The sequence below is a fragment of the Heterocephalus glaber genome, unplaced genomic scaffold, assembly GCF_053883595.1.
Source record: "Heterocephalus glaber isolate CG9 unplaced genomic scaffold, H.glaber_assembly_v1.0 deba00001067, whole genome shotgun sequence".
NCBI lineage: Eukaryota > Metazoa > Chordata > Mammalia > Rodentia > Bathyergidae > Heterocephalus > Heterocephalus glaber.
Genome location: NW_028258187.1, coordinates 2,951,347 through 2,975,978, shown reverse-complemented (window position 1 = coordinate 2,975,978; position 24,632 = coordinate 2,951,347). Strand labels below are relative to the sequence as shown.

Genomic DNA, 24,632 nt, shown 5'->3' with positions numbered 1-24,632 from the left:
TGTGCCTGGCCTCGCATCTGATCTCACCTGGCCTGAAGGCTAAATGTGGCAATAGAGGCACAGCGTGGGAGGCTGCCTCGTAACGTGCAGGCATTGATCAAGCGCTTCCTGTTGCCTTCTCACTCCCTGGTATCTTTTTCTGTACATACTTCTTTCACTTCTGTAGGAAATCTACTGGTTTTCAAATGAAGTGCGGTGATGTACATCTGTGCTCTCAGCCCTAGGGAGGCCGAGGCCGGAAGGTTGCAGGTCTGAGGCCAGCCTGGGTTACCTTTGTTTGAAAACGCAGTAAAGCTGTCAGTGTTTTCTGCAAGTGGAGCAGCGCTCTGGGCCCCCTGCTTTGTGATGCGGAAGGCCGTTCCCAGCAGGCCCACGCGCCACGCACGGGTGTCTCAGGATGGCTCACCAGCGGCCTGGCTCCGCCCGCGGGCGATGTTTCGCGTTTCAACCCAGGGTGAGGAGGTGCGGGGCACCGTGGTAACTTCTACTGATTCCAAACTGAAGTTGTATCACAGGTTACTGTATTAAATAATCTTTTTTTCCCAGTACTGAGGATTGAACTCAAGGCTTCGCACTGAATTACACGTCCAGCCCCTTTTAGCCCTTATTTTTTATTTTGCGACAGGGTCTCGCTCAGTTGCTAAATTGCCCTTGCTTGCCATGCTCCTGCTTCAGCTTCCCCGCGCGCGGGGCGTGCCGGCGAGCGCCACCGCGCGGTGGGGGACCTCATTACAAGGAGGGCGCTGTCCATAGGGCTGCCGCAAGGACCCGGAACCACTCCGGAAAGATACCCGGAAAGCCTCGCGCTGCCACGCCCTTCCGGCTCCGGTGCATGCGTACTCCTGCGCACAACCTAGGGTCCCTGGGGTCTCCGCGGCGCGAGGTCTCCGCGCAGGCGCACTGCAGCGCGCCGAAGTTCCGGAAGCTGCCTGGGCGCTGAGGGCGCCATGCGCTGGGGGTTGCGCTCTCGCGGGCCGGGGGCGGCGGCTGTGGCCGTGGCCCGCAGCCGCTGGGGGCCCCCCTGGTCCCCGCGTCTCCCTCCGGTGCGGGCAGCCTCGGGGGCTGGAGACCTGGCGGCCAGCCCGGACCGCGGCCGGTACCGAGACACCGTGCTGCTGCCGCGCACCGCCTTCCCCATGCGGCTGCCGGGCCGCCGCCAGCCGGACACGGAGCTGGAGATCCAGCAGGTGCGGCGGACCGGAGCCCGCGGCCCCTCGGTCGCCTCCCGGGCCGCCCCCTGCCGCGGCCTCGGCGCTGTCCGGGCCTGGAGGGCGCGGTGACCCCGGCGCCTCCGGACCGGGGAGATGGGGCGGGGGGTCGCGGGCCGAGCTGCGCCGGAAACTACCGGAAAGTGGGGTTTTAAAGAAAAGTGCAATCTCTTACGACAACTTGTGGGACTCGTAATCGGATTTACTGCTTGGTACATTTAATCAAACGCGATCAAACAGTTCTTCCACTCACACCCTGTCCAAGCCTCTAAGAGAGAGGAGCTATCTTCGCGCGTCAGCCTCGAGCCTTGCAGGGCTGAGTGGGCAGGGCTGAGAGTTTGCTCCTGTCCCGTGCTGGTGAACAGCGCTTTTGTCTTGGAAGCAGCCTTAGTGGTTATCAGCGCTTCTCATGACTTTAATCTGTTAGGTATAGTTTGGTCTTGTTTTCGGAGGCAGTCTCACTGTGGAGTCCAGGCTGGCCTCAAACTGTCATTCCTCCCGCCTCAGTCTCAGGAGTGCCAGGATCACAGGCCTGAACCGCTGCACCTGGCGTGATACATCCTCTTGCGTGTATCAGAATGCACACTAGCGATGGGTTCTAGGTTGCAGAAGAGGGCTTATTTATTTTTAATTTTTTGGTTTTTTGAGACAGGATCATGCTACAGTATGTAGCCCAGGCTGTCCTTGAACTCGCAGTGATCCTCCTGCCTCAGCCTCCCGAGTGCTGGGAAAGGACTTTTTTCGTCTGTCCATAAGTACTGCTGAAGAGCTGTAAGAGGAGAATACGCAGATGTGCATTCCAGAATCTTCCTTTATATTTCAGGAACCAGTAGATTAGGATGGGTTGAGAAGTAAACAAATGTTGGGTGTAACTTATAAGACTGCAGTGTGTATTGATACGATGTTCTTTTTAACCAGAAATGTGGGTTTTCAGAACTTTATTCATGGCAAAGAGAAAGAAAAGTAAAGACAGAATTTTGTCTTCATGATGGACCTCCTTATGCCAATGGTGACCCTCACGTGGGACATGCTTTAAATAAGGTAATTGGAATCTAGATTATCCGACTTGAGAGAAAATGTTTCCCTAAATACCTGGTAAAACGTGTGATGATGTGAATTTACATTGGCACATAACAGCTTTTTGTTAGAAGGGCCAGCTGTGGTTTATTTAAAAGAAGTATTAATTACCCTGTTTTAATCTTGCATCATATGTGACCATACTAGATACTCTTAATGAAGCTTGTAAGTAAATCCCAGTAATGAGGTAGTATACAACCTTAAAAGAAATGAGATAGATCTCTATATGGTAGATCTCCACATAAAAGATGTCCAAATCTGGTAAGTAAGTATGGAAAAGCAAGTTTTAAAGCCGTGTTGTGTTATTACTCAATTTTGTTAAGATTAAAAACTTAATACTTATTTTTTTAACATTTTAATTGTTTGAACAAGGACTTTATATTACTCTTGTAATCAAAAATGACAATGATAAATACAAATTTAAACATGACATATTTTCCAGTGAAGCTGGAAAATAGCCCAGTGCACTGTACATTCTGCAGTTATTCCATGGTTTTTCGTAGTCAAGCATGAACAATAACAATGGTAGAGTTCATTTTTTTGCATAGGTAAAGGAAAATCCTGGTTCACTTACATATATTCTTGTTTGTGAAAGATCAAAAATATTTAATCACAGAATGGGGTGCTCATTTCTGGATTCCAGCTTTTCAAGCAAATCAGTAATTTTGAGCATAACATTTTTCAGTTTAAAATCTCTTGTTTGATTTTTTTGAGCTGGAGTTAATAACAGTTTAAAAGTTCAGGTATCTGTTACTTCTGTGTTTAGCACTTGAACTGGTATATTTAATAGGTCATTTTACAAAATCCTTTTAAAACTAGGCTTTCTCAGTGCTTTAAAATGGTATCACATTAAGAGAAAATTAAAAATTGTGGGCAACATGCTTCATATTTGAATGATTATCATTTCATCTTTGCAGATTTTGAAAGACATTGCCAATAGGTACCATATGATGCGAGGGTCCAAAATCCACTTTGTGCCTGGCTGGGATTGCCATGGGCTGCCCATTGAGATAAAAGTTTTATCCGAACTTGGTGGAAAAGCTCAGAATCTTTCAGTTATGGAAATTAGAGAGAAAGGTAAATGATCTCTATTTCTGCCTTAATATTTGCAATCTCTGTTTCCGTTTTGTTTTGTTCTTTTGAGACAGAGTCTTTCCCTAGGTTCTAGGCTGGCCTAGAACTGTGGTCTTCTGCCTCAGCCTCCTGAGTTGAGATTGGTATTACAGGTGTGCACACCATGGCCATTGTAATCTCTATTTCTGTAAACACTTAGGTTGCTTGGAAAAGCCAGGGCTGGTTTGCTTGTAATGAGATCTGTTGATAACTGCTTGGTATCTCAGAACCCTCAGGTTTTGTGTAATTGATTTTGTATAGAGATAGAAGGAAAGATGGTGTGAATATATTCAGTTGAATTTGTCAACTTTTAATGTTTGTACTTTATTAAATTACAGTTTTTGTTAGTTGTTTATCTATTTGAGGTACTGACCCAAAATAAATCCTAAAATACCTGTTTTGTTTTTTTGTTTTGGTACCAGGGATGGAACTCGGGACCTTGAGCTTTTACCACTGAGCTAAATCCCTGGCCCTACCTGTTTTTGAATTAATCTCTTGCTTGGCCCTTTTCTTCATAGGTTTGGTCAGAGAGGAATCTTTTTTTTTTTTTTTTTGGTACCAGGAATCAAACTTCGGTCCTTGTACTTGCGCAGCAGGTGGTGAAACCACTGAGCTAAATCCCCGGCCCTGAATCTTCTTTCTTAGATGTTAGCTGTTAGGTTGTGATTGTGAAGATGTTTTTGCTTCCTTGTGAAGCACACCATCATTGACTTAGACTCAATGTGCTGGTTAATTTTTTTTTTTTTTTTGGTGTATAATAAATTAAGAATTACTCTACAGGGCTGGGGATTTAGCTCAGTGGTTTTGCCACCTGCTACATAAGCGCAAGGACCCAAGTTCAATCCCTGGTACCAAAAAAAAACCAAAAAAAACCCCTACTCCACGACTTTCCTTAAATTAAGAAATAATAGGGTTGGGCTGGGGATTTAGCTCAGTGGTTCCTGCACCTGCCTCGTAAGTGCAAGGTCCCGAGTTCGATCCCCGGTACCAAAAAAAAAAAAGAAAGAATAAGGCTGGCCTGGAGAGGTAGCTCAGTGGTAGAGTGCTTGCCTGGCATGCATGAGACCCTGGATTCCGATCGCTAGCAGCAAAAACTCAAGAAAGAAATGATGAAGAATAATTTTTCAGCTTAGTTTTTCTAAATGTAGGTCATTGTCTGGAAAATACAGAAAACTGTAATAAGATTTTAACTTTGGAAATTCCAGTTGTGAACACCTTCAAGTACTCTATTAACATTTTTCCTAGTCTTGCCTGTAATCACGTGGGAGGCCAACACAGGAGGACTGCAAGTTTGAGTCCTACCTGGCGACTTAGTGAAACCCTGTCTCAAATACAAAGAGCTGATAATGTAGCTAAGTGCAGAGGCCCTGGGTTCACCCCCAGGATTGAAAAAGAAGTCTCCACTGTGGATAACGCCTGCAATTAGAGCACTACATGCTGACCCATGCTTAAGAATTTGAATTGGTTGGCTTTCGGAAGCTTTTCGTTTCTTTCCTTCTTTAGCTAGGTCATTTGCTCAAGCGGCAATTGAGAAACAGAAGTCAGCATTTATTCGCTGGGGAATAATGGCAGATTGGAATAATTGCTACTACACATTTGATGGGAAGTATGAGGCCAAACAGTTGAGACTCTTTTACCAGATGTATGATAAGGTAATACAGTATTTTTCCCAGTGTGCTGAAGTGGGTGCTACATTTCAGCTTTTACACAGTACCTTTGTCTCTTGCAGGGTTTGGTTTATCGGTCCTACAAGCCTGTGTTTTGGTCTCCCTCGTCAAGGTATAGAGTGTTCCTTAGAGATTAAAGGGGAGAAACGTGTGAGGCTTCCGAGGGTTTATGTGAACTATCTTTAACCCTCAGGACGGCCTTGGCAGAAGCGGAGCTTGAGTATAACCCTGAGCACGCCAGCCGCTCCGTGTACGTGACGTTCCCTCTCCGGACGCCTCCCCTGAAGCTGGCCTCGCTTCTCGGTGAGCAGTGAGCAGTGCTTGGAAGCTCAGCACGGGGTGGGCTTGTAGCGCATGCTCATGGGCTGGCACTTCTCCCCGCAGATGGCGCCGCACCCGTGAGCGTGCTGGTGTGGACCACGCAGCCGTGGACAGTGCCAGCCAACCAGGCCGTGTGCTATTCGCCGCAGTCCAGGTAGGGTCTCCGCTGCATTTCGTGCTTTATCTGCACAGAGGCTTCGCTCCATCATTAGTGCCGTGCCGAGTTTATTCCATCCTCACCCTCTTGGAGTTGAGTGAGTTGTAATTCCTGTGGTGTAAAGTATGGAGCATTTTGGAAATAGTCCTTTTTTTGGTACCAGGAATCGAACTCGGCCTGGAGTTTGCCAGGGAGGTGCTGAGTTGCTGAACTACATTTCTGGCCCTGGAAATAGTACTTTTTGATCTTCTTAAAATTTTTTATTTTTATTATTTATGTATTTATTATTTGTTTTTGGTACTGGGGATTGAACTCAGGTCCTTGCGCTTCCAAGGCAGGTGGTGGAACCACTGAGCTAAATCCTCAGACCCTAAAATTTTTATTTTTATTAGTACACGTTTGCAGTACATAATGATCACATTCATTGTGGGAAGTCGGTGGATGTATATGACACATCCGAATTCTTTTAACTTCCCTTTCCTTCCCTTTCCATCTAGCTTTTCTTTGGTACTGGGGATTGAACTTGGGTCCTTGTGCCTGCGGGGGTGCTGGCAGCAGAACCACTAAGCTATATCCTGGCCCTCCATCCAACTTTTTGATCTTGATGTTAATTTTTCTAAAACGATATTTAAGGCTAAAATGTTAATTTGTGGCTCTTCTTTTTCCATGGTTACTGATTTGGCCCCATGTTCTTTGTTAGGTATGCTGTTGTGAAATGTTCCACCTCAGGAGACCGCTACATAGTGGCTGCAGATAAAGTCACCTCTCTTGCTTCTACTTTGGACACAACATTTGAGGTTATATCAACATTTTCAGGTAAAGATTTATAGATTTTCAAATCATCACAGTTATCAAAATACCGAGTTGAGGGCCAGGGATGTAGCTCAGTGGTGCCGCGCCTGCCTGAGTTTGATCCTCGGTACCCCCCCAAAATATATTGAGCTGATTTGAGTTCACTACTCTGTGGGACAGTTCTAATCTTGGATTGAAGCAGATAAGATCTCTGGCTTTCTAGAATAGATTTTTTTTTTGATACTGGGGATCAAACGTGGGACCTTGAGCTTGCGAGGCAGGCAGTGGAACCACTGAGCTACATCCCTGGACCTCTAGAATAGATTTTATATTGAGTATATGTCAAACTTTTTCTCATCAGTCATATTACTGAGGACTTCTGGTAACTTCATTTGTTAATGTTATTTCATTGAGAATTTCTGTTTCATTATAAAATGTTGTGTGAAAGGTACAATTGAATAATTTGATTCTCAAAGGTGAATTTTTCTTGAAATTGTGCTTGGGTGTAAGATTTCTCTCACATATTTAAAACTATTTGTAAGGGCTGCCTTAATTCAAAGGGCTTCAGAAAATTGAACCAAAAGTCATATAATAGGATTTTGAAATCACTTTATCAGGATTTATTTATTACAGTGAGGCATGATAGCTCACATCTGTAATACCAACACTGGAGGCTGAGGCGGAATTGAGTTCAAAGTCAGCCTAAACTATATTCAAGGCCATGTCTCAATTTTTATAGATTGCTTAAATTTATGATTTATTGTGGCCCAGTTAATGGGATGTTTACTATATGCCAGGTTTAAAGCTCAGTCCTTCAAATTTGAAGATCTGTATACTAGTCTTAAAGAATGAGAGTTCACTCCATTCTTTGAATATATGTTAAATTTTACATTGTGATCTTAACCATTTTTCCTTTTATCTACTAGGCCTTTCTCAAAAGAACAATTATTTTTTTTTTAAGAACAGTCAATCTTGTTCTTTAAATCCAAAGATGACATACTAAGCTGTAATTCTTACTTTTCTGTAAGACTAAAACTGAAAGCTGTCCTTCCAGTTGTTGATACCAAAAGGAAGAAAAACTATGTAATTTTATTTTCTTATATTATCTTTACTAACATAATTGTAGATAAATCTAAGCTCTTTAAACAATAAGCAGATATGCTGACAGGAATTGATACAGTACAGAGTGATGAAGTAGAAGGAAAAGGAACATTGAACCAAATTTTTAATGAGGAAATTAAGCTATTTGATATAGGGACAAGCAGTCCTGTCTTGAGCTATTCTATACCTAACACAGTACCCTAATTGGGAGACTTTTTAAATAATAGTGTGTCCCCTCCCCATGCACACACACACCAGCAGTAAATTACTTATTTTCAACAGAAGGCATCTTTGTTAAGTGGATAAGAAACATGTGAGTAGGAAGTTCACCTTTAAAATAGTATTATGGAACTGAAAATGGAATATAGTATAATTATTTTTCTACATAATTGAATGATTAAAAAATATCTAAAGCATTTATTTTTATAGAATGAAAACTTTTTAAAAGAAAATGGATATAAGATGGAATCAGTTTTTTGTGTTTTTCTTTTTTTTTGGTACCAGGGATTAAACGCGGGTCCATGTGCTTGTGCAGCAGGTGGTGAAACCACTGAGCTAAATCCCTGGCCCTGGAATCAGTTTTTGAATATAGAAATTAAAGGGTGGAGTTCTTTCCTGGTAAGCTTGTGTACAGGGACCAGACAGTGACACTTGCCACCTGTTTTTTGTCCTGCCCACAAGCTAAAATGGCTTTTTATATTTTTATATGGTTGGAAAAAAGTTAAGACTGTTTTGAAAAGGATGAAAATATATGAACAACAACTTTGGTGTCCAGAAATGAAGATCTGTTGGAACACAGTTATGCTTATTTATATACTGTTGTTGGCTGCTTCCCTGCTACTATGGCAGGGCTGAGTAGTCTGACACAGATGTATAACCAATAAGTACTAAAATGTTTACTATCTGGCCCTTTTCACATTTGTCAGTTCCTGTTTTGTTCATATGTGGGATGTAGTTAATTTGCTTATTTGCTTCTTGGTGGCTTGACTGGATTCTGGATTCGTTTTCTATTACTCGTGTTCTATTTATAAAGTGGATTCCATGATTTCATTTATTTTACTCCTACTCAGACATACTTATAGCTTCTCGGCCTTTTGGCTGAGATCAAGTGTAGTATCAAACAGACATACTAAGAGATACTAGTACTTTTTAAAATATACCTTTTCATTCCTAAATCTCAAAGCAGCTGTTTGCCATGAAAATAAGGGACTTTGGTCTGAGGGAAAAGAATCTGGCACTAATATGTTAAATTACACCTGTGAAATAGGATATAGGAGTTTGCTTTCTATGTTGAATTATTCGTTGCTTTCAACCTGTTTAGCTCTACCGCCTGTTGATAGCCCTAACTGATATGTGCGCTTAGAAAAGACTGGTAAGAGCCAACCCAGTCAGGTAATATCCCTACAGTGTTTTTGTTGGCATCACTTGGCAGACTCTAAGAGAGCTTAGTTTTACATTCACAAAGTATTTGATAACACTTTGACAGTTAAGTTGGAACAGTAAAAATAAAAATACCTCTTACTATTAACTGTACTATATGGTAAATAAGGTGCAGTTTTATTTGATCATGTAATGCTTTACACAATATTTGAAGCAGGTAGAGCTACACTTTCAAAATAGGTATTTCAGGTTCATTTTGACTGTTGAGAATCTGATGCAGAGTAAAACCTGTTATGAATTGAGAGTTGGCTGTTAAATTTGCTAATTGTAATGGTTATTGCAACTTTTTTTTTTTTTTTAAGAAATGTACTTTTTACTGAGACTAAAACTAAAATCTAAAACAAAAAACAAAAAAACCCACTTTCATACATTATTCTCAAAATTTTGTAGCTAGTTAGGCAAGCCCTCTGAGCTCATCAGTTCAGACGCAAGCCAATTAGAAGTAGAAACAGACAACTGTAACAGAATAGACAGGTTTCTCTGTGAAGGCAGGATGTTGAAACACATTTGTCTTTGTTGGTACAGTCAGAAAGTTAGGAGATATTCCTTACTCCGTACCTTTATCTCTTCCCCCCTTTTAAAAAATGTTTCTTTATTTATTTACTTTTCGAGACAGGATCTCACTATGTAGTTCAGGCCAGTCTTGAACTCGAGGCGATCCTCCTGCGTGCTAGGATTATAGGGATGCAACACCAGGCCTGTCTCCTTCCCTTCATTTTTCTTTTTTTTTGAGACAGAGTTTCACTATGTAGCCCAGGCTGGCCTTGAACTTGCTGTGATCCTTGCTCATCAGCCTCCCAAGTGCTGGGATTACAGGCGTACGCCACCATGCCAGGCATCAACAGGTTATTAAGTTAAATGTAAGAATGAAAAAGATTGCTTTGTCTTTTGGTGATATGAAGGAGCTGCCTAGCTGTGATTATGAGACACAGAAAAACCTGTCCTAGCAGAGGGGCAGTTCTCTGTGAGAGTAGTATTTTAAGAGTTAACATCCTGTAGTCTGAGTGAAGACCACCTTGTGGGCAAGGTCGGAGGGCCACGGGCTGTGGGAGCTGCTCGACTGGGCCGAGGCAGGAGAGCCAAGTGAGCAGCCCTCTTCCCCGGGCTGGAGTCATTTGTAGCACACACCCAGAAACGAGTTTACAGAGTGCCAGAGACAGTGAAGATGCGAAGCAGTAATGGAACCGGACAGTGAATAGCTGATACGTAGGTAAGGCGAACAAGGATTGTGTAGAGCATTAAAGTCGGAGTAGGCTTGCTCTGAAATTTGGGTTTAACTGTTTATTAGCCATGTGATCCCAGATGTTGCTAATTGTTCCAGAATCTTTTTCTTGTTTGTAAATTAAAGACAGTATTACCTGTTTTGTATAGTGTTGTGAAAATGAAATGAGAATTTATGTTGAGTTACTGGGTGCCCAGTAGCCAAGTGTTACTTACAGTGTCTTACCTTTTTAGAGAAATACAAAAGTGGTGGCAGTGAGTTTGTTGTGCCCAGATCGCGAAGTCCCCAAAGACAATCGAGGAGCCAATTCTGATGTAAACACACGAGGGTCATTTATTTAAGCTTGAGCAGGGGCACTCAGTCGTCACCGACGCAGCGGATCAGGATTGAGAGCCCCAAATTTTAAATCAGCAGGGTTTTTATTGTGGCTACTGTAAGATTTGGGGATGTTTTATTTAGCAGTTACATGATTGGTTGATATTTAGCAAGCATGGGGGGTTGAGGGGTGGCTGTATGTAGGGTTTATGGGAAAAAGGAACAATCAGCACATTGACAGAATGTTTTATAGATAATGGGCCTGGGAGCATCTGTTTTTTGGGCAGACAGAGGATTGAGTTAGGAGCTGTGTCTCTTTTTTTATCTGTTGTCCCACAGCAAGGACATTTTATCATTATTTTATGGGCACAAAGGAGACTAGGGGAATAGTTGACTTCAGTGAAGTGGAATTTATGTCAAGGCCACTTCACTGTCTTATTTTAAGATGGAGTCAAACTTTAAAATGGAGTTAGTTAGGTCTCACAAGTTCATTCCCGCAGAGGTGCCTAGATGTCTTCGTCCTTAGATTCCAGAATTTACACAGTGGTACGTAAGCAGAGACATTTTCTTCGACTCACTTGACACCTCTTACAATAGCAGCACACAGATAAAACTGCTAATGTTATTAAGCATTTGTTGTATGGCGAATATCACGCTAAGTGTCCGGAACACTTAAAAGGTCTGAACACTGTTCCCACAGCCACACCCTGAGCTGGGGACCATGGTCATCTGCTTTCTACAGCCTCTTGAACGTCAAAGAGTAGGGGAGGTTTGAGCCTTACCAGTCTTTTCCTGGGTTCTGCACCTTTAACCTGACATTCTGTTGATAGGCCTAAAGAGGCAGAATTGTCATATGAGACCGTTCATTGTTTTACTCTTGTTGTTGTCATTTTTGGTATTTTGAGTCAGGGTCTCAGTGTATAGCTCAGGCTGGCCTCAAACTTGGATTCTCCTGTCTCAGCCTCCCAACTGATGGGATTACAGGTGTGTGCCACCATACCCTGCTGCAAGAACATTCTAATAGTGGTTTTCTTTCTCCACAGGTATAGATTTGGAAGGTGGTGCTTGTGGTCATCCTTTGATTCCAGATAAAGTGTCGCCTCTCTTACCTGCAACTCACGTGACCGTGGCGCAGGGCACGGGGCTGGTGCACACGGCCCCAGCTCATGGCATGGAGGACTATGGAGTGGCGGCTCAGCACAGTCTGCCCGTGGTACTGCTCTGCACTTGGCCTTCATTGTTCATCTTGCAGGACGCAAGTGACAGATCCTAATGAGGCTTTTATGTCTGGGTGATAGGAGTGTTCGTATCCTAGTGCAGTTGCGCAGTGCTTAGGTCTGCATTGCTGAAGTTGGGTTCTTTCACTCTGAGCAGAGTTCCTAGCGTTAGCCTGGCACTGCAGTGGAGGAGTAGGGACCACTAGGCCCTTTCAAACACGCACGCCTCGTTTAATTGTGCTCCTTTCCTGTGATCTGTAGATGTGCGCTCCTCACAGATCGAGGGTTCGTGGCAAATGTTTGAGTGAATGTCTTGGCACTTTTTCAATAATAGAACAGAAGATTGTTAGCATTTGTTAGATGCAAGGTGTTTTAAATTAAGGTATGCGCGTTGTCTCTGTAGACATAAAGCTTTTGCATACTTGGTAGCTTACATAACTTTTATATGCATCAGGCAACTGGAAAATTCGAGTGACTAGCTTTGTTGCAATACCTGCTTCATTGTGTGGGCTGGAACCACACCTACAGCCTCTGAGGTCTGCTTTACTTTTTTTCCTTTCATTTTTTCTCCTTCCTTCACTCCCTTCCTTCCTTCCTTTGCAGGACTAGGGGTTGAAGCTGAGGCCTTTACACTGAACTACATCCCTGGGCATTTTATATATTTTTATTTATTTATTGTATTTATTTATGGGGTATTTTTTTTTTTTTGGTACCGAGGATTGAACTCGGGACCTTGCGCTTTCGAGGCAAGCGCTGGAACCACTGAGCTAAATCCCCTGCCCTGTATTTGTGTTTTCTTTGAGACAGGGTCTCACTATGTAGTTCAGTTTGGCCTGGAACTCAAAGTGTTCCTCCTGCCTCAGCCTCCCCAGTGCTGGGATTACAGGCGTGCGCCACTACGTCTGGGGAGTTTTATTTTTATTATTTTTAAAAATTTTAAAAATTCATTTTTTAAATTAAAGGTAGCGAGGTTTGACCTTAATTAAAGGTAGGAAAAGAAGTACAGAGAACTTCTTTGCAGAGTTAGAGCTGGCCACTAAGAAAGCGAGAGCACAGTATTTTTGTTGGAGACAGGCTCTTACTGAGCCGCTAAGTTGCCGAGGATGGGCTTGAACTTATGGTCCTGCTGCAGCCTCCCAGAGCGCTGGGATGACGGGCGTGTGCCACCTTGTCGTGCTGCCTGCTGTCTTTCTTTTGGGATTCGTATTGCTGTGCACAACCTGAATCCATAGCAAGTACTTGTTCACATAGAAATCTCAGACGTTTGAGCACATACCTGATGTTTTTCCCCTGTAGAGGTTGGCTTACCTGTACTTTCTTGCAAATAGTAAGTTACGGGGCTGGGGATTTAGCTCAGTGACACCGTGCTTGCCTTCAGAGTGCAAGGTCCAGAATTTGATCTCCGGTACCGCAGAAAGAAAAGAAAAGAAGAAAGAAGTACTAAAAGTTTTAGTGCAGAGGAGACTAGACTGTGCTTCTGAGGTGTTTTGCGTGTGTATTGCTTTGCCAGAGGTGTTATAAGATAGAATTTCGTCTCCTTCATTTTAACTGTTCACAATGGCACTTTGTAGGATTGTTCAGTGGACGAAGGTGGGATTTTCACAGCTGCTGCAGGCCCTGAACTTGAGAGCAAGGCTGTCCTGGAGGAGGGGACTGACGAGGGTGAGTCCCAGTGTTAGAAGCGGCCGCCGGCCTTGTGCGCGGTGCCCCGTTCCTACCCCGTTGTGTTTTCATTTGGAGACCGGGCTCGCTCAGCGAGCACACTGTCCCGGCTGGGCTCACACTTGCAGCCCTCCTGCTCCAGCCTCCCAGAATGTGGGTGACACAGGCGCGCACCGTGTACCAGCTTGTTCTCCCTCCTTTCACTTTCGGCACAAACAAAAGCCAACGTCGTTTTGTGTGGCGGCATGGTTTAAAAGGAGTCGGCGCTTCTCCATCTGTTGCTTCAAAGCTGCTCTGTCTGCTTGGGCACATGGGGACGGCCAGCAAGGAGGGGTGCTGTTTTAACAAAGATAAACTCGTCTGGCCTGGATGCAGCCTGTGTCCCTGCGCCTCGTGTGCCCGCGCAGAAACCCGACCCTCCAGGTGCTCGGGCGTTACTCCCTTGCGCTGCTCCAGCCATGCTCCTCTTTCTGGCTTTCCTCATGTGTTCGGAAACCAGGTGTCCTGGACACTGCTCTTCGCCTGCTAGGGCTGATGCTAGGGTGACCAGGTGTTCCTTTTCCAGGGCAATGGTAACAAGGCCGGGAGTCTGATGGCTTAAGACAGCAGAGCTTCCCCTCTGGGCTTCTGGGGGCCCGGTGCCCCCTCCCTGCCCTCCCGGCCTTGGGGCTCCTGGCTGTGCTCCCGCTGCTCAGTCCAGGGCACCCTCACCTTACCTCAGGCTCCCTGGCACCCTGTGGCTGTGAATCGGTCCCCTCCCCTGTCATGAGGACTCCAGATACGGTTCAGGCCACTTGGACCCAGCGTGACCTCCTCTTCATTGCCTCTGCAGAGACCTGTCTTCCCAGGGAGGTCACCTTCTCGGAGACACAGCTCAGCCCTCCACACCTGCTTGATTCCAGGTTACTGGAGACCATTTTAAGGGCTGTAGCTCTGAATTCCAGCTCTGCAGTTCTCTGTCTTACGCCCATCTTTCCTTTGCAGCACGTTGGAATGAGTGGCACGTGGGGCTCTAAGGTTGTACAGCCCCTGCTTTTCTTTGCCTGGAGCCCCACATTATCACCCCTAACCCAGATGTGGCTCCTCTATTGGCCCCTGTCGGCCCAGGTGTAGAGCATCAGTAGGATTTTTTTTTTCCTACAGAGAATGAACTCAGGGCCTCACGCTTGCCAGGCAGGTGCTGCGCCACTGAGCTACGTCTCCAGCCCAGTAGGATTTTCTTAGTGGCGTTTTTTTGCAGAAGAGGCCTTGCTAAGTTGCCCTTCCAATCCTCCTGCCTCAGCCTCCTGTATAGCTGGCATCACATATGTGCACCATGGGACTTGGTTTTTGTGCTGCTTTTCGTGTCTGACATAAAACACTTTCGGCAGTAATAAAGATGCTTCAGAGTGTGAAGAGTCTGTTGAAAGAGGAGACACTGATCCACAGCTATCCCTACGACTGGAGGACTAAGCAGCCCGTCATCATTCGTGCCAGCAAGCAGTGGTTTGTGAAGATCTCGGACATCAAGCCCGCAGCCCAGGTGCGAGAGGCGTCCTGGTGGAGCGCGGGGTCCTGGCCCCTGTCTGTGGGGTGTGTGTGTCTCAGGATGAGGTCGGCGCACATTGGAGGTGGAGGCATTGCCGGTGTTAGGGTTTGTTTCCTGAATTCTTAGCCTTTCACATCTGAAGATCTGGGCTTCATTCTTCCATTATCTGTGTGTGGAGGATGCAGTCTCAGCGCCCCCAGTTGCCCTCTGCCAGGAAAGTAGTGGCGTGAGGGCAGAGCCCGGGCATCGAGCTGCCACACCTGAGACCCTCGTCTGTGCTGGGTGGTGGTGGAAGGCAGAGATGCACTTCCGGAACTCTTAGACTGAGAGCAGGATCCACTTCAGAAGGATCTCTTGGAGCTGGCAGATGCTTTAGAGCTGGTGAACTGGGCCGGGGATTTAGCTCAGTGGTTCCGCCACCTGCCTCGCAAGAGGAAGGACCCGAGTTTGATCCCTGGTACCCCCCCTCCAAAAAAAAGAACTGGTGAACTGGTGCTGTGAATTCCATGTAGATGTGTGTCTGTGTACACGGTGTGCATGCACGTGTCTGTGTGTGTGTGTGTGTGTGTGTGTGTGTGTGTGCACTCTTGCTCTCCCCGCCCGCCTGTCTCTCCTGTTGAGATATGGGGTCTCGCCATATGCCCATGCTGGTCTAGAACTGTTAGCTCAAGTAATCTTCCTTCCTCAGCCTCCCAAGTTCCCAGGTAGCTGGAACTGTAGGCACAAGCCACCGCCCTGCCTTCGGAAAGAATGGCTCTTCTGGAACCTTCGCTTTGCTTTCTCTCACTGGCTTGATTTTGCTTCCACTGCAGGAGGCATTGAAGACCGTGAAGTTCATTCCTGCAACGGCTCTGAACACCATGGCCGACATGCTGGAGCGGCGGCCGTATTGGTGCATCTCGAGGCAGCGGGCCTGGGGGGTGCCTATCCCCGTGTTCCACCACAGGGCCAGAGATGAGTGCTTGATCAGCAGGTGAGCACTTTGCACTTCGCATTGCTGCCCACATCGGGCTTTGTTCTTTAAAAATGGAAAATAATTTGGGCTGTCTGGAGTTCATTTGTACGGTTTATTCAAAATATTCTAAAATAGCAATAGTTTTTAAGCGTTAAAATATAAATTTCCAGGACTTTCATATGGTTAAAATATTAACAGAAAGTATATCTTTCTGTACTGATATGTAGGAGCAAGGCTCTGAGTTTTTCTAGGAAAATGTGCTGTGCCAGCGTACAGTGCTAGGGACCCCAGGATGAGCAGTGTTCAGTGGAAAGGTGGATGTAGCTTTTCTTTAGGAATCAGAATCACTTCCTTACTCTGCATCCACTCCTTTCCGCTGGAAATACCTGTTCAGATATTTTAACCTTTAAGAAGCTATAAGGTAGCCGCATGCATATGACTGCATTGGTTATTGGGTTCTCGGTTATTTCTTGTTTTGTCCTTATTTTTTAATGACAGATGGATGTAGTAAGCAGCAGTAGAGTGGAAAAGCTTCCACAGCGAGAGGTGGGCTTTTTCTTGTCTCATTTTGCTGCATTGTTCACCAGTCTTCTGAATCTTTACAGAAACAGAGAATTCCTGTCCGCTGTCCATACATTTATACAAAGGGATCATCTACGTGTGCTGGTCTGGGCCTTTGTTTTTACTTTATCTGCTTTTTTATTTGAGACAGGGTCTTACTCTGTAGAGCAGGCTGGTTTTGAACCCATGATCCTCCTGCCTCAGCCTCCTAAGTGCTGGGATTACAGAAGCTGAGCTTTTCACTTCTATCTTATAGTTTGTTCCAGATCAGTACTTAAGATCTGCCTCACTCCTGTTTTTTAAGGCTTCATCGAAGCGTACTTTATATGCTGAAATCCATCCCTTGTAGGTAATTATAGTAGATTTACATGTTGTACACACCATCACAGTGGCAATCTAGAACAGTTCCTTTTAGTCAAACACTTTCCTTGTGGTTTTTTTGTGTGTTTTCGAGGTAGAGTCTCGCCATGTAGTCGAGGCTGACCTTGAATTCATTGTGTAGCTCAGACCAGCCTGTAACTTGCAGTGATCCCCCTGCCTCAGCCTCCACAGTGCTAGGATTACGGGTATGTGCCACCACATCCAGCTTGGGCACCTTTTGAAAGAATATCAGCTTTGTAGGATGAATTTGAACCCAGGCTTTGCCACTTACTGTATGTGAGGTTAAGGAATTTATTTGCCTAACTTCTGTCTTCTGTCACATGGGGAGAACCGCAGATACAGGCGGATGGTGATGCATCCTGAGGGATGCATGTAATGGCCATGGCCTGAAGCAGTGCTCTATTGTGGCCGTGCTGCTCAGCTGTTTTGAGAGCCCTTTTTATTTTATTTTAATTTTTTTTTGGTACTGGGGATCGAACTCGGGTCCTTGTGCTCTTGAGGCAGGCGGCGGCAGCACTGAGCTAAATCCCCAGCCCGACAGCCCCTTTTAAATACTCAGCGTGGCAGCACAGGCCCTGCCGATAGCTGCAGGGAACGAGCCCCGTGTGGTGAGAGCCCTGTGGTGAGAGCCGTGCTGCTAGTTCAGCTTGTCATATTGGGAGGCTTCCAGTAGCCCTAGGGTGTTGCTGGTGTTTTTATTTTCTTTCTTTTGATGGTAAGGGTTAAAGTTGGGCCTTCCATATGCTGAGTACACATGCTGATAAGCTGCACTTTTTTCTTTTTGAAACAAGGCACTCACTAAGTTGTCCAGGCTGTCCTCAAACTCCAGATCTTCCTGCCTCAGCCTCCCAAGTAGCTGGGATTGCAGGCGTGCACCACTGTCCCAGCTCATTTTTACTTTAACAGGGTGCCGGGGACTGGACTTGTGCATTGCACATTCTGATTACGCACTCTGCTTCCGCAGCCCCCAGCCCCTACACTTTTTCTTTTCTTTTGCTGTGTATTTTTGGTTGGGCAGTTCCTGGTATCCTTGGTGTGAGGGCTTCTTCCCAGTTAGGTGTGGACCACTCCCAGTGGGTGTGTGATTAGACTCCTGGCATGGCTGGGGTGATGGAGGCTCTGGGTGGATGTGGCTCGTGGGCTCCCTCAGAGCAGGCGGGGACTGGTGTGCCTTGAGGAGCAGGTGGGGCTGGCCACAGATGTAGGGGAGCAGGTGGGAGCAGCTGAGACCGAGGGAGGGTGAGCGCAGTGGCGCCAAGGAGTGGGGCTGGGAGAGCAGGAGCCTTGGAGATGGAGGTGAGATTCACGGGGTGGGAGTGCTTCACAAACGGAAGTAGAGGCCCGGAGCCCAGAAGTGAGGGGAGGCTCCTCAGTATTGTCCCAGTTCAGAGCTGGAGACTCTTGCTGTCAGTGTTGCTTCATTAACATTGGTCAGATGTGAACTGCTAATTTCTGTACATTTCTGTTAAGCATTAAAATGATTACCGTTGAGGTAAATTTACTCAAGTACTCTTTAAAAGTTTCACGCTGGAGAGTTTTTCAGATTTTAATTTTTATTAGTGCATGGTTGCAGGACATGATAATTATATTTATTGTGGGGAATTAGTACATGTAATATTTCCCCTTCTTTCCAGTGGAGAGCAAGGGTTTGGGGAGTTTCCCGGGAGTGATTGAGGTGCCCCTCCTATGCAGTGTTAGGTAGCAGAGCAGCCTGGATTTGGTGCTGGGGACGAAGGCGGAGCTTCTGCCTGCTAAGCACAGCCCCCAGCCCGGCCATCTGGCCTATATACAAGTGCTGTTATTTACAGGAAACGCCCTCGCTGCTACCCTGGGCCTGGAGGTGAGCTTGGTCAGCTTGGTCAGGAGAGCACAGCAGGCCGTCCCTAGGCCTCGAGAGCGCCTTTCCATGGTTCTGAGGCCAGTGGCTCTGCGAGTGCCTCTGCGTGGCTTACGTGCTATCAGTGGGTTCCAGCCTTTGAAGTTGCAGGGACGTACAGGATGTCGGCCTACAGAAGTGACAGACAGACTCAGCCGCATGGTCTATCACCTCGTAGGTCATGTTCCTGTACCCCACTCTGGAATGGTGTTGCTGAGCCTTGTCCGTGGGCGGGCTGCTTCTGTGACGGGACACAAATCGATCTCATTTTTAATTGTCAGTTTTGAGAGTTGGTTGGAAGGGTGGTTTTTCCTTCTTCATCTAAGGAGAGCCAGTGATCCCGATTTCCTGTCGTCACCAGTCCTGGTGTTGCAGCAAGTTGCTAGGCACCAAAGGTAACAGCGGCTCCACTGGACCTCGGTGTTCGGTCCACATGGAGTTGTTGTTACACCTGGTGACACCTCAGAGCACAGCTCAGGAAGCCTGCGCTTCCAAATGTGGGTGCGTGTGTGCAGTACCAGGGATCAGATCGAGGGCTTGGCCTGCGTGCTGGGCAGCGCTCACCCCTGAGCGACACGGCCCCTCCTGCCTTTCTCAGTAAGTGCATCATCGCTAAGAGCACTTGCTTTCCAGAAGAGAGTCCTAGCTTATTCGTGAGCTGAGTAAATTTAGGGGCTGGTAAATTTCAAACTCTGATGCTTAATTCTGACTTGAATTAGTAATTTCATGGGCATTTTGTATTCATTTGTATTTCCCCAAGAAATAATTCTGTTTCTGACTTAATATCATTGGGCATTTCTGTAACAGTGACATTATAATTTAGGTTAAATTCTATTCCTGGTCAAATAAAACGAAATAAATAATTTATAGTATAAAGAAAAAAATGTAGAAACGTTACCTACCTAGGAAGGAAAACAAGTTGATTAAATTTCCATTCTTGCTTAAGATGAACATAATCAGATGATTATAATTGCAGTACGGCAATAGTTAACATTTACATTAGGAAATTTATACCTTGACCTCTGGAAATTATGAGAAATTTAGTAGCATTGGGGAAGAAATTTCTGGTTAATTTGAGTGTTAACTTTTGCTACTTTAAATTTTTGCTTATGTTAAAAACAATAAGGCTGGGGATTTAGCTCAGTGATTCCGCTGCCTGCCTCACAAGCACAAGGTCCCTAGTTCAATCCCCGGTACCAAAAAAATTAAATTAAATTAAAAAAAAATAAAAACAGTAACATTTGGGGCAGGGATTTAGCTCAGTGGCACCATGCCTGCCTCTAAAGTGCAAGGTCCTGAGTTCTATCCCTGGTACCAAAAAAACACCATTTTTGTGGGAAAAGTTCATTAAATAAAAGTTTATGTTCATTAAATAAAAATTTTTCCAAAATTGTTCCTGTCACTTGCAAAACATAAATGTAAACTTACATTAAAAATAGGATTCTCCCCTTCCAGATTTCATTTGTGTTCGTGAATTAAATTTAGTAATAAATAATAGTTAACATGTATTTTCTTACCTCATTCTTACTCCAGTAACTTGCACTAGAAAATTGTCTTGTATCCTTAATATTTTTGCTTGTGAGACAAAACGCAAGACACCGTGGAGTGACAGCAGCCGCTTCCTCACCAGCTGGTGCTGTGAGGCCGCGGAATTTGCGACAGTGCCCTAAATAAGCCCTGGGCACGTCCCTCGTTACCCAGCTCCGAGTGATCGGTGGCGTCCCTGCTGACAGCGCCTCTTGGGCCCTCAGTGCCGGACACAGAGTGTTGCACTTGGGGAGGCCCCGAGAGTAAAGGGCAGAGTTTTATGACCTCTTTCTGCTTTATGAAAGGCAGCATTAGGGAGGAGGTGGGCAGGGCAGCAGCAATAAGCGGTTGCGCCACCTTTATCACCAGTGATTTGTAGATTTGTACCCACCTTGGGGCTATAACTGCCTTGTGTCACAGATAAGGGTGTCATTAACAAAATACAAGGGCGAATCCTGGAATTTCCAAAGGCAAATTTAAATTTACTTTTTTTTCCCCCCTCGATAGTAAGTATCACAGGGAAATGCTTAGACAGTTGGCTTTAGGGCCGGGGATTTAGCTCAGTGGTTTTGCTGCCTGCTACGCAAGCGCAAGGACCCGAGTTCAATCCCTGGTACCAAAAAAAAAAAAAAAGAAGAAGAAAAAGAAAGTTGGCTTTAAACATTTTAAGGCATGAGCTGGGGATATAAGTGGTAGAGTGGTTACAAAGCAGGCTTGAGGCCCTGGGTTCATGCCCCAGCACTGTGTGTGGACATGTACACACAGCACACCCACACACGGTTAAAGCATGATCTCAGTTTCCTTGTTTAAAAAATACTTGTAAGAGGGATAAGGAACGACCAGGACTCAAGTCTCCTGTACACATGCGTGTAAGTAGGTGTGAAGGGAGCAGTGGAACAGGGAAGGAGAAGTCATTGGCCCCAGGTGTGGCACAGGACCCCGAGCCATTAGAGACAGGAGCTCGCTTGGCTCTTTCCTGCCGCCTCCAGTAGGAAAATACGTCAAGCCGAACCACATGACCTCTGGGTCTAGATTTTTCCTTCGTGTCTATAACTATCTCTTGAGCACCTGGGCAACATTAACTTGTATTTTTCCCAAATTACCTTTACAGATTTTGTTTGAACGTATATGTTTATTTTGTAAGCCATTATAGTCACCTCAAGATTCTAGGTTATATGTCTGGTTATTTTTATTGCAGATTTTGTTTTTGAAACTCCATCATAATTTTTTGGAGCTGTTGAGTCTACCAGAGTACAGTCAAGAGAAGATTTCTTCTTTGTGATACAGATCCTGTGAACTTGAATTTTTTTTTTTTTTTGGTACCAGGGAACCAACTCAGGTCCTTGAACCACTGAGCTAAATCCCTGTCCCTGAACTTGAATTTTAATCAGTTTGGATTACGAGAGTGTTTTTGTCTTTGAAATCTGCATTGTTTAGTTTAACTTTTTTAATTGAAAAAATTGTCCACAGCATTGTGCACAGTATGGATGTTTGAAATGCACGTACATCAGGAGTGGCTGAACAGAGCTTTTTTTCTTTTTTTTTTTTTTTTGGTACTGGGGATTGAACTCAGGTCCTCGAGCTTGCGAGGCAGACGGCTGAACAGAGCTTTAACATGTGCTTGTTTGGCTTTCTTTACTCTGTAATTCCAGAGTTGTGTTTTATTTTTAAAATATAAGTAATTTAGTTGTTTAAAATCTCAACATACAACTGAATAGCAGAATACAGTGCTTAATAAAGTGTACTTGATACATTTTATTTGATTGATGGTACTTTTACATGTTTTACCATGTCAAGTAAGGAGGCGTGTCTTGCTCTAAGCATTGGTGAGGCTTGAACAAATTGAGAATCTTTTTCTTTTGTCCAGCTTCATATGGATGTGATACAGAAAAATATTGGGCTGTTCGTAGGGTGCAGCTCCACTTACTTTAACTGTCTTGAAATTGGATTTTTAAAATTTATTGCAAGGGGCCGGGGATAATGCTCAGTGGCACTGTACCTGCCTCGAAAGCCCAAGGTCCTGAGTTTGAGCCCTCGTACTACAAAAAAAAAAATATTGCAGAATTGGTTTTTTTTGTTTTTTTTGTTTTTTTGGTACCAGGGATCAAACTGGGTTGCGTCCTTGCACTTGCACAGCAGGCAGCAAAACCACTAAGCGAAATTCCCAGCCCCAGAATCAGTTTTTATTGGTGTGAATAGTGTCTGGTTATGTTACTTCCAAAACAAAACGTGTCATTAATCTAAAAGAAGACAAAACCAAGCAAACCTTCCTTCTTACTAAAATAAGACCTTTCTGAGTTAAAAAAAGTTTTTTTGAGTTTGCAAATTAAATGTGTATAAACCAGGCATGGTGGTGCCTGTCTGTAATACCAGCTACCTGAGAGCAAGAGGCAGGGAGATTGCAAAGCAGTGAGATCTTGCCTCAAAATAGAACACGTTTCGCTGCCTGCTGCGCAAGTGCAGGGACCCGAGTTCCATCCCTGGTACCAAAAAATAAAAATAAAATAAAGTAGAACAGAACAGAATAAAATAAAACATTTTAAAAGGGTGGAATTACAGCTCAGTGGTAGATTACTTGTGTAACATTCATGAGGCTCTAGGTTCTGTCTGTAGCACTCAAAAGAAAAGTCAAGAAGGAAGATAACATTTGTTTCTGTAGTAAAACATATATGTGAATTCATCTTTATGAGAAAATATGATTAAAACAAATTTTCGTTAGAGATGTTTGACTGAATTTGATAGGACTTTGTAGTTGGTTTAATAACATGCCAAGAGCAAAATTGGAATCTTCCTTTGTTTGGTACTTTTATACACTCATTATAGACTTTAGTATGATTAAGTAATGTTTAAAATATAATTTTAAAACTTCATGGAGTTACCTGATGTTTAAGGATATGAAAAAACCTAGCTTCATTAAAGTCGAATTTGGATTCTAAAGTGGTTGTGGAAGTATTCATCTACAAAGGTTAGGTTACTCTCTTTTGTTTGTTTTTGTATATGTGTTTTTGTTTCTGTCTTTTGGTTTTTTCTGGGTACCGGAGATCGAATTTGTGAGGCAGGTGCGGTGCCACTGAGCTAAATCCCCGGCCCCTGTTTTGTTTTGTTTTAAGAGAGGGTCTCACTTGGAGTCTCAAGTCCAGGCTGGCCTGAAACTGGCGATGCTCCTGCCTCAGTCTCCTGAGTGCTGGGTTACAGGCATGCACCGCCCTGCCTGGCTCACTTTTATTTGGTTCTTAGGACCTTTTGTTCACAGCCTCCTTAGGCACAGCTTTCCCAGTACTGTAGAAGCTGAAGCTTAGAGAAGTGAGGTGCTTTATTCCTGTGTTCCTGCAGGGAGTCCCAGGACTCCAGCCTCTGGACCCGGTGCTTTCTGTGTCCGCACGCTAATCTCCTGTGACACCCTTGTCCCCAGCTTCACCCCTGCCCTGCCTGCAGTATTTGTCACCTGTGGGTGGGAAGAGACCTTTACCACTGCTTCACAAACTCTGGGGAACCGTGTGCGAGTTCTGTGACCCGGTGACCCATGGGGAGGTGGAGGGGCAGGGACAGCAGTGGAGACGGCGCTGAGCCACCTGTGGGGGCACCACCGGGCCGGGCTCCGACTGTTTGCTGTGTAGCCCGTGATTGAGAGACCCCCAGGGCAGTTTCTGTAAACCCAGCAGGAGAGCTCAAGTGCTCTGCAGGGTGTGGCGTGCGTGTGCTGCAGCTTCTGGTTCGTGGCCATGTTCTGATGGCTCCACCTTGCTTGTGAACTAATATGAAATGTGATCCACTTTACTTCCAGATTGTTTTTGTCTGTCTTCTTCTGACATCACTGTATGCAGCTTAAATTGCCCGTTAATGATAACACTAAAGTAACAAAGGGTAACATGACACCATTTTAGAGTTTTGTTTTGTTTTGTTTTTGGTACCTGGGATCGAACTCAGGACCTTTCACTTGTGAGGCAGGTGGCGGAACCACTGAGCTAAATCCCCGGCCTGAGTCATTCTTTCTGGATGAAAATTTCCTAACTGGTATGAGCAGCATATCTGTTATACTTCATGTGTGTGTATAAATGTGCTTTCCTAGTGCCTTTCTCTTTTCGTTCTCCAGGCACTAGATTTATTCAGACTTTTTACTCATAAGATATTTGTATTTTCTTAACTAATAAAATGTTCTGTGCCAGCTGTGTAAATACGTAACCAAATATTACTGTCATACAACTGAGTAGTTACTGCATGAAGCTTTTATGGTCTCGCGAGATGGAAGTTTATCTTCATGTTAAAGTCCGTCTGAAGCCAGCCTCTGTCTCAGAACTGTGGACAGGGCCCAGTGACATTCTTGTCTGTAAGTTCTTCAGAGTACGTGCTTGCTGTCCTTCCGGTCTCCCATCCTGTGCTTCATGGAAAACACAGTACACATGGAGTACACCCTGTCTTTGTAAGACAGTTGACTCGCCAGAGCCAGCCTGCATCCCCTGCAGCTGTGTGGGCGCTTCCCTGTCTGTGCCGCTCTGAGCCAGGCAGGCACAG

At 45.0% G+C, this 24,632-nt stretch overlaps 1 protein-coding gene and 1 pseudogene across 2 annotated transcripts in view; both read left to right on the top strand.

Annotated features, from left to right (window-relative positions):
- The first annotated feature begins 822 nt into the window (after positions 1–822).
- Positions 823–24,632, top strand: part of Iars2 (isoleucyl-tRNA synthetase 2, mitochondrial) — a 38,086-nt gene continuing 14,276 nt past the window's right edge. The window contains exons 1-12 of one of the 2 annotated variants that reach the window (XM_087209860.1): positions 823–1,187; positions 2,127–2,249; positions 3,203–3,362; positions 4,902–5,050; positions 5,128–5,177; positions 5,259–5,368; positions 5,450–5,540; positions 6,244–6,359; positions 11,457–11,626; positions 13,202–13,292; positions 14,663–14,814; positions 15,633–15,793. In XM_087209860.1, coding sequence (XP_087065986.1) covers positions 948–1,187; positions 2,127–2,249; positions 3,203–3,362; positions 4,902–5,050; positions 5,128–5,177; positions 5,259–5,368; positions 5,450–5,540; positions 6,244–6,359; positions 11,457–11,626; positions 13,202–13,292; positions 14,663–14,814; positions 15,633–15,793 — 1,613 coding nt within the window. In that variant the 5' untranslated portion in view covers positions 823–947. The remainder of the gene's footprint in view (positions 1,188–2,126; positions 2,250–3,202; positions 3,363–4,901; positions 5,051–5,127; positions 5,178–5,258; positions 5,369–5,449; positions 5,541–6,243; positions 6,360–11,456; positions 11,627–13,201; positions 13,293–14,662; positions 14,815–15,632; positions 15,794–24,632) is intronic. The other variant, XM_004867399.3, reaches the window with a different exon arrangement.
- On the top strand, positions 8,515–8,601 carry LOC147828477 (U2 spliceosomal RNA; annotated as a pseudogene).